General features: G+C 50.9%; 1 protein-coding gene across 3 annotated transcripts; it reads left to right on the top strand.

Annotated features, from left to right (window-relative positions):
* Positions 1 to 5,369: 5,369 nt before the first annotated feature.
* On the top strand, positions 5,370 to 9,036 carry LOC105035481 (probable transcription factor At3g04930). Of its 3 annotated transcripts, none has more exons than XM_029262275.2 (2): positions 5,370 to 6,933; positions 8,725 to 9,036. In XM_029262275.2, the coding sequence occupies exon 1, from the start codon at positions 5,515 to 5,517 to the stop codon at positions 6,925 to 6,927; it is 1,413 nt and encodes a 470-aa protein (XP_029118108.2). In that variant the 5' UTR covers positions 5,370 to 5,514; the 3' UTR covers positions 6,928 to 6,933; positions 8,725 to 9,036. The 3 variants fall into 3 exon arrangements, with proteins under 3 accessions (XP_029118108.2, XP_029118106.2, XP_010909354.4); XM_029262273.2 differs by having other exon boundaries at positions 8,721 to 9,036; XM_010911052.4 differs by having other exon boundaries at positions 8,718 to 9,036.
* Positions 9,037 to 9,257: the final 221 nt, after the last annotated feature.

The following is a 9,257-nucleotide window of genomic DNA, read 5'->3' as shown; positions in this document are numbered from 1 at the left end:
CAAATACCCGACGCAAGAGCATGGGGATCCGACTTATTGTCGTTCCCCCGACACTGCGCCGGACGACATTCGACTGAACGCGTCTATGGAAGCCCGACTACCGAACCTTTACCAGGTTCGGTCGGCTCCCGACTCAACGAGACGCGCCCGACCGATGAGCTCGACTATCAGAAGCCGACTCAAAGTTGGGACTTACCTTTCCTTTGTAGCGGCACGAGTTGCCAAACGTCCTACCGACTTATGTGAGTTAGCGACTTACACAAGTTAATGACCCACTGAGGTATTCAACTATACATTGGGAAGGAGACAAAGGGAAAGTAGAAGAAACCTTCATTCAAAATATTCGTTATGTACAAAGTCGGGTCGAAGCCCGATTACATGTATTTTTCCAAAAGAACAGAAAATGAAAGCAAAGTCGGTACGGCCCGATCACCCATCTGAGTCGATCTCCTCGACCGATGGGAGATCGGGGATGATTGGTGTGTCGGCCACAAGCGGAGCCGGGTCGACGGCTGAAGCCGGTCCTTCGGTCGGTGGGGGACTGGCAGTCGGCGCCGCTTCCTCTGGGATGGCTTCCTCCGCAGCAGCTACGCCTCCCGACGGCTGGTCGGCCATCTCCTCGGTGGCTTCCTCCTCGGCCCCCGGTGGGACGATGCTGCTAAGGTCGAGCTCCGGATGCAAGGCCCGAACTGCCTCCCGACCGTCCTCGTACCCCACCCGGTACGAGGCGAAGCCCGACTCGAGCATCTCCTCCCGATATTGGTCGGAGGCCCGGAAGTCTTCCACCGCTCGGTCGGCCGACTCCCTCGCCGACCTTGCCTCTTCCTCCGCCCGGTCGAGCGATTCCTTCGCCGACTCCGCCTCCGCCTTTGCTATGTCGGTGTCGGCTTGGGCGATCGAGAGTTCCTCCTCGGCCTTGGCGAGCTTCTCCAGGCTCACCCGAAGCTGCTCGCGCTCCCCTTGAAGTTCGACGGTGGCACCGTCCCGTTCGTGCCGAAGACGACGCACGGCCCGACCCTTATGTCTGGCCTCCTTCTTGGCCGACCTAAGTTCGGACCCAAGCCGGGAGACCTCGTCTACTAACTTGGCCTCCCGGTCGGCCGATTGCTGAAGGTGGTCGGCCAACATCGCCCTCTCGGCTTCGGCCGCCGCCGACCTCTCCTTATAAGCGGCCCGGACATTGCCGAACCTTCGGTACCCGGCCTCCAGTTCCGACATCGTATAGATCAGCTGCCGATTAAAAAGGCTTCGTCAGGATCACGTAACAAGAAAAATTTCTAAGGGAAAGAGAAGACGATGCGAAGCTTACCTCGACCATAGTCGGATAGAACCTGGACAGCATCTCGGTTACCTACCGAGATCTCAGCGACTCAACGTCGGCCGGAAGAAGAATCCCCTGGCACAACCTCCTCGCCAGGTTGTGGTCGGCCAACGCCGACGCGCCTTCGGAGTAATGTGCGCTGGGTGGCACAGATCGGCTCCCCGACCTTGTCTCGTCAGCGGGCTCCATCGGGGCTTTCCCCCGATCAGCTGCCCCGATCGACGGGACCGGCAGCGAGGGGATGCTCGAGGTGGAGCCAGCGCCCCCCGCTGCGGCCACCGACGCTGCCGGGTGATGTTCGGTTTTCCGAACTACATCCGGCTCCGCCGCGTCCGGTGATGCCACCGATGTTCTTTCGGCCGCCTCTTCCACCGGCCTTTCCTCCGTGCCAGCCGCCGGAGCCGCGAGCGCGATGACGGGCTCCGACTGATCGGTCACCGACACTTCGACGGTCGGCGCCGCTGGAGCAGGCTTCTTCGGGGGGCGCGAAGGTCCGGCCCCCGATGCTGGCCTCTTCCTCGTCGCGAACTGCCGTATCTCCGCGTCTGTCGGCCGCATTCTTGGAGGTGTCCCTGCAATGCCGACAAAGGTGTTAGCCAAAGGACCGGACTAAGGGTCGGATGAAAAGGAGACCGAGAATTCGGACGATACCTAGTCGGGGGACCAAGCTTAAGCCGGCGTCATAGAGAGCTTGTTCGGTAACAAGCTCCCTCTGCTTCGGGACCGACATATCTTTCAGTCGGTGGAAGTCCTCCCGGTCGTCCGCTTCCACCCGACTGTTGTCATTAGCCTCGGTTCGGGGCACGCCCCAGTGAGAAGGAAAGCCCCAAGAAGATGAAGAAGAAACAAAAAGAATTGGTTCTTCCACCTATGAATGGACGATGGAAGACCGGTGATAAAAGAAAGACCCTTCCGGGGGTTGAAGAGCCATCACCCTCGGGCTTTAGGGTGGGGTCGGAGCACAAAGAAGGCCCGGAAGAGAGAAATGCGAGGGTTGGTCGGCAAAAGCTGACACAACAAAGCAAAACTAATGATAAGACGGACTGAGTTCGGCGCTAGTTGCGCCGGACATAGTCCGTAATAGTTCAGAACATTCCGGACGAACTCCAGAATCGGGAGCCGAAGACCTGCGCGGAGGTCCTCGACGTAGAGTGCCAGCTGACCAGGCGGAGGGCTGTTAACCCGACCGCTGGCCCCTGGGGCGGACAGTTGAAACTGCTCCGGGATGCGGTATTGCTCCCGAAGCCGATCAACATTCGGCCCCGAAAGCGAGGAGGCCTCATCTTCCGGAGCCGATCGGGAGTCGTCGGTCGGGTTCCCCGACCGAGCTCCCTGAGTCGGATTCCTGGCCATTGCACCGGAACCGAATAAGAAAGGAGCGAAGAAGAAGAAGGTGAGGAGGATGAAGACCACGAACCGGGGGAGCTCTTTCGGGAGCAAGAAAGCTCTGCCCGCGACGACTGAGAAATCGCCCGGACAGAGTTTCGGCAGCAAAATGGCAGTGATGGGGCCTTGGGTCCGAGGGGTCCTATATATATAGGCCCGACCGACGGCCAAGATGACTCCGCGCCGACCAAAGCTTTACGGATGCGCGACACGTGGCGGCCTCCGGGTGGCTGAGTATTCGGCGCGCCCCGTCCCGGGACGGCCGCACCGCCCACATTAAATGCGGGCCGCGCCGGCCAACCACCTTCGACATGCGGCACGCGGGGGCGCGGTTCTGCATTTATGCGCCACACCGATTCGCGTTCCCGATGGGATGCCTGACAGCGGCCCACACTCCCGTGATCGGCACCGAATATCCGGCCGTCTGACGCCGTATCGTCCGGCGCCCGATCTTCTGACACCGACGTAACGTCTGACGACGACAAAACGCGACGTCTGACACCTGACGTCGACGTGACTTCTGACACCGACTAGACGTCCAGATCGCTTGGCATTTATGAGGCGTCTGACATCGGATCAGCCGGCGGTACGGTCGGATCTATGCATACGACAAATCCACTCCCAGTCGTCCAGGATTGCTGCCCGAATGAAAGCATCGGCCAGCTCACCATCCGACTTAGGAGTGGAGGGGGGCAACTATTGGGGGATACCCACCGACCGACCGACCGACGGCCGGAAGGACCGACCGACTGACGGCCCGACCGACCGACTGACGGCCCGACCGACTGACGGCCCGACCGACCGACGGACCGACCGATTGGCGGTCGGAGCGACCGACTGACGGATGCCATAACCGACTAATTATCGGCTCACGACCGACTGAGGATATGTCGGGCGCACCTTTCCCGACCGACTGAATCCAGAGGTCCGTTGGCCGACTCACGAAAGACTCGCCGACCAACGGAGGGGCCCGACACCACTCAGCTGGCCACCGACTTTGGGTCGGTCGGCTCCTCCAATCGCCGTACAGCCGCCAGACCTTGTCAGCTCTGACAGCGACATGCGGCACGGCTACCTAGGGGCATTGTCCCGCCGAGGGCATTGTCAACCCTGGTGATTTGACAGCCACACGGCGACATGATACTTTCACGGCGATTCTGACAGTCTACAGTGAGTTGACAGTTCCTCACTTGTCTGCGCCATTAATGACGGCGCCATACCGTGCTCCACTATATAAACCGGGGAAGGCAACAGTGCAAGGGATCCGCTCCATCTCTCCCACTTCTCGACTCCCAAAAGCACAGGCTCGCTCCTCTCCCTCTCTCTCTCTCTCGATCGAGCTCTCTGTCTACATTTCACTGTTGCCCAGTCACCTCTCTGACTTGACCGTCGGAGGGTCCCCCCGGAGCCGTCTCCGGTCAGAGTGGACTTCTCATTTTTGCAGGTGCACGCTTCCCGCGATCGGACGACGAGGCGATTGGCCGCAACATATGCATTTATAGATTAAATAATTTAATTTAATATTTTTTTATTATAAAATTTTTAAAATATATATATAAAATTTTTATACATCTCATCATCCATGATCTTCAAAAATTATTGAATGAGCTCTGTCACCTCCTCCGATGACATATCCAGCGAAACTCACATCGTTCGCCCTTGCAGTGCCTCTTTCCAGCTCGTCTTCGATTGGATACCATTTTTTGAGATACCCGGTCGTTCTCTCATCTTCTTCGCGATCGTCCATCACATCGACGATTGCGATAGCTAATCAGGTCACCGGCGACCACATCTAAGAAAAAAATAGCCCGAATCTCAACGCACTACGCTCAGGTTGCTCAGGTACAGAAAGAGCCGCTCTCATTTATGGCCTTTTTGACCACAAGCCACAACAAACCTTTTTTTTTTTTTTTTTGAGAGTACTACAACATACACTCGATACGGCTGGTGCTATTCATGTGCGCATGTTGTTGGAACCCACTATCTATTTTTTTTGGGTAAAAAGCCCATTATTTTTTTTTTTTGCCACTCACTGACCACTTTTCGCGTATTATTTTTAGATAACAATGATTACTAGGATAGTAAAATATAATTACTGGAGTTGTTATTATTTTATTTTTATACAAAATTATATTAAGAGTCTCCTTTAAAACAAATGCTTATTATATTGGCTCGGAGGAATAATTACTGGAGTTGGTATTATTTTACTTTTATACAAAATTATATTAAGAGTCCTGACTCAACTCCTCTAAAACTAATGCTTATTATATTGGCTTGGTGGAATAAATAATTTGGATATATCCGGGTCATTGAAATTTCCCTCTTCGTTCAGGGATTTATCCGGAAACGGCTTCGGACCCTGCCATCCTTCTTCTCTCTCTGTCTGACTCACAATCACGTGGCACCATGTCACCGCTACCTGTACGTGTCATCGAAATTGACACCACCAACATCTTAGCCGTCCGATCGACAAATTCCAATCACATCTCTGGTTGACCAATCGAACGGCCCACAGGAATTGTTCCTTTGGTTCGAAACCATCAATCCACACACCCTTCACCACGGAGGCCCAACGAGTCTACCATACAAAAACACGAAATTGGAGCCACTGAGATGAGATCGAACGGGTCTGGTTAACGATTCTACACCGACTATACCGTGTATAGCCATAGAGGTGGGTAATAGTAGGAGTCTTTCTGACCCCGTGCCACCGCGTTCAAACCCTAACCCTAGTTTTAACCCAGATCTCTGGATCCAGACCCAAAGCATCGTTGGCCAAGTGCTTGAGAAAAAGCCGAGAAGAAGTCATGCCTTCAGCTGAAGACGAAGAGGAGCGCGCCTTCTTCGACGACGACGACGACGACGACGACGACATGGAGGGCGACGACAGCGAGGAGGAGGAAGAGGAAGACTACGAGGACGACGATGCTGAGGCCGTGCAGCCACCTGCCTTCGCCGGCGTGGCAGTGGCGGCCGCGCCTCCTCTCCTCGCGAAGCCCGCGGAGGAGGGACTCAATGGCACCACCCCCTCCACATCCTCCTCTGACCGCGCCGCCCCAAACGCTAACCCCCCCTCAAACCCTAACCCCAACCCTGCTTCCGCCGCAGATCCCGGCTTCGCCCCGCAGAACGGCGCCATCCCTATTCTTCCCCTCTCTGCCGCTGCGCCCTCTACTCCCGCCGCGACGGCGGCTGGTGGCCTCTGCACGCCATCCTCCTCCGATCCCGTCACCCAGCCGTACGAGGACAGGAAGCCGTTCCCCGTCGCGGTCGCCGCTGTCGGCGGCGGATACGATGACTCCCGGCGGCTCTTCCAGCGGCTGTGGACCGACGAGGAGGAGATCACTATCTTGCAAGGGTTTCTCGAGTTCACTTCCCGGCGCGGCACCACCTTCGCTTCCCACCAGTACGACACCGGCCCGTTCTACGAGGAGATCAAGAAGCGGCTCCAGCTGGAGTTCACCAAGAACCAGCTCATCGAGAAGCTCCGCCGGCTGAAGAAGAAGTACCGGAACGTCGTCAGCCGGATGCGGTCCATGGGGAAAGATTTCGCCTTTAGGAGCTCCCATGAAAAGGACATCTACGACATAGCTCGCAATATCTGGAGTGCCAATGTGAAGAGGGCTCGTGACAGCGACGACGACGATCTCAACACCCCGAACAATGCCTATGCCATTGAAGCCGTCTCCGCTCCCGATGGAGCCATGAATTCAGACAGACGGATGTCAAGATCACGGAGGCGTTTCAGAAGGAGAACAGCAGAAGCGGCAACGGCAACGGCAGCATCAGCAAGCCCCGCAACAGTAGGGGTTCCGGTAGGGAACTCGGTCCCGGTAACCCAAGTGCCTTCGTCGTCAGCTGCTGCTGCGATCCCGGGCATCATCGAGGAGACGGTGAAGAGTTGCCTCTCACCGCTGTTCAAGGAGCTGATATACTCGGCAACCGGGGGGCCGCTGGGTCCAGGTCTCAGTGGTGGGGCTGGTTTATTGGGGCTAGGGCCAGGACCAGGGCCAGGGCTAGGCGGTGGTGCAGCGGCACTGAGCCCAATACCATTCTGCCTCGGCGGAAGCCCGGCAAGTCTTCCAGGCTCAGGGGCGGCGGTGGATGAGAAATGGAAGAAGCAACAGATCCTGGAGCTGGAGGTGTACTTGAAGCGGATAGAGCTCCTGCAAGACCAGATCAAGTCTACGTTGGAGGAGCTCAAGTCCTCCGGGAGCTGATAAGAGGTTTCCTTTCAGAACTTGTACTTCTTAAGTTGTGGATCTGATGTTTTCATTCGTAATTATTAGTTTGGATAATTCTGTCTTGTTAATTAGAAGGTACAGGGACTCTGGAAATAACTATCCTTTCTTCTCTTTTAGTTAGTAGTAATCTCCATTCAGTTTAGTTACTTTTGACCTGTTACTCTACAGGAAAGATTACCTGGAGGAATAGGTTGAAAGAATTTGCCTGCATTGTTCTCTACTACATCATCACTTATGCCTTGTAATAAATTTGCCATGTGAATACCTGTAGTCTTAGTCTTAGATGCTTATTGTGGATCGTTATGTTAGAGGGATGTGTCTTGGTCGGGGAAATTTCTTTTTCAGGTGGTATAATATTATATTATTTTATGACAAATGAAAGGAGTTATTCATGTTCACCATGGTCCAGCGAATTTTGAGCAAGTCCATAATATGCTTTGACGGAGAAGAGTCGTCTAAATTAGATGTGAAGGTGGGTGAACTAGTGTTAGGTAATTGTTCTTAATGCAATGGTTCACCTCTAGCCTATAACTGTAGTGTCTGAAATGGCTGTGGGAGGTATCCTTGGAGGGTACAAAGTTCCTCCCTTCTACATCAAGAATTAATCCAGAATGCAACGTGGAAGGAAGCTTCTGGTTGTTATAAATCTATCATGACATCTAAGGATAAATACATAGTATGGACATGGGTGCTTTTGGCCTGTTGATTTTTGTAAATGGAAAGGTAAATGCTTTGAAGCATGCAATTTCTGAAGATCAAGAGTATAAAACATAGCCTTGAAGCAATTCAGCATTTGATGTCAAGTGGTCCTCACCCTAAGTTTTCTTAAATAATTTTTGATGATGAAAGTGCCTTTTTTTTTAATACTTCCTAGATAGTAATATGCTTTGCACATGAACATGTGTACCTTTAGTATTCATTTACACTAGTTATTTATAATTTACTTCTCACTACACTGATTTTCACATTATGTTAATACATACGTGTGTGTGTGTGTGTGTGTAATTTAATTTTATATCTTTTCAATAAATTTTTATGAGTTGAAGTTGAAACATATTTTGTTCCATGGATTTTTGCTTCTCTATTTATTTTTTATTTTTTTTGCTTGAATATGGGCTAACTAAATGAAACAACCTGAAATAGTTCCTAGTAATTGTTAGGGTTCTTTGGAAAAAGAATATCATTGAACAGGAATTCTAATAACTCATTGGGTGGGATGGTGGAATGAGCCGAGAAATAATTGATATTCAGAGAGGTCATGGATTGACCTATGAGTGAAAGAGTAAAGGGTCACTATGTGCCCTTGAAAGTTGAAACCTTTATTTATTGGATTACAATATTTTGGTATGAGTTGGCGGAAGTAAACTAAGGATTCCTTGTATTCTGAAAAAAGAAGCATCATTTAAATTTCTTATTCTTGTTTAGCTTCTAAATCATGTTTTTAATTATCTGGTTGGTGCCTTTATATTTAACAATGAGCACTTGAGAAACTGTGTAGAAAAGAGATTTTCATTTATTTTTCATTTTTCAAGTCAATTATATAGCACGAGTTCATGTTCCGGAATGTTTGTTATCTAAGAGGAATTCTGGACAAAAGGAATTATTTGTCTAGAGTTGTCCCAGTGGGCTTGTTACAGCAATTCTTTTTGAAGATGCTGGATGCAATTTGTGATTTCAAGTCCAAGAACTTTTAAGAGAATGTTTGCATGTCTTCTAGACGCAAGAGATGTATTGGGGTTTTTAAGAGAATTTTTTTTTTTTTTAAGGAGACAGAAGATGCTAGAGTCTATCTTCTATTCTTTGTAATGCCAAACACTTGGGACTTGGCTCCACTGCCGATTGGACTCCACTTTTATTTCATCTCTCCCACCGGCCACGCAAGCCGCTAGCAACCCACCAGAGAGTGGATTTGTCGGATTTTGGCTCAAACCTATGCAGTATAATTTATCTACTCAATTTTTTTTTTTTTGGACTGTAAATACAATGTTCACATATGCGGTGAGAATTGTCATATGCTTATGCTATTTGGCATTTGAATATTCTACTTTATGGATATCTGCATATTTAATAGTAATTGGACTTCTATCAGCTTATCATGCACTTGGATACTTCTTATACTGTATTTTGATTCATGATCTAATTCTTTAGCATCTTTATTGATTTCTGAAATTGTTTAAAATATTTTTATTAATTCAAACTTTCGGTCCAAGAATACCAGGACCATCCGTTTAATATCTCCAGACTATCCAAAACACTCTAAAATTTTGTGATAGCTTGCTTCTATTTTGTGCTATCATTTTTTTTGT

Source organism: Elaeis guineensis, chromosome 1 (genome assembly GCF_000442705.2).
Source record: "Elaeis guineensis isolate ETL-2024a chromosome 1, EG11, whole genome shotgun sequence".
Taxonomy (NCBI): Eukaryota; Viridiplantae; Streptophyta; class Magnoliopsida; order Arecales; family Arecaceae; genus Elaeis; species Elaeis guineensis.
The sequence above is the reverse complement of the archived record's forward strand: the minus strand, read 5'-3'. Positions and strand labels throughout refer to the sequence as shown.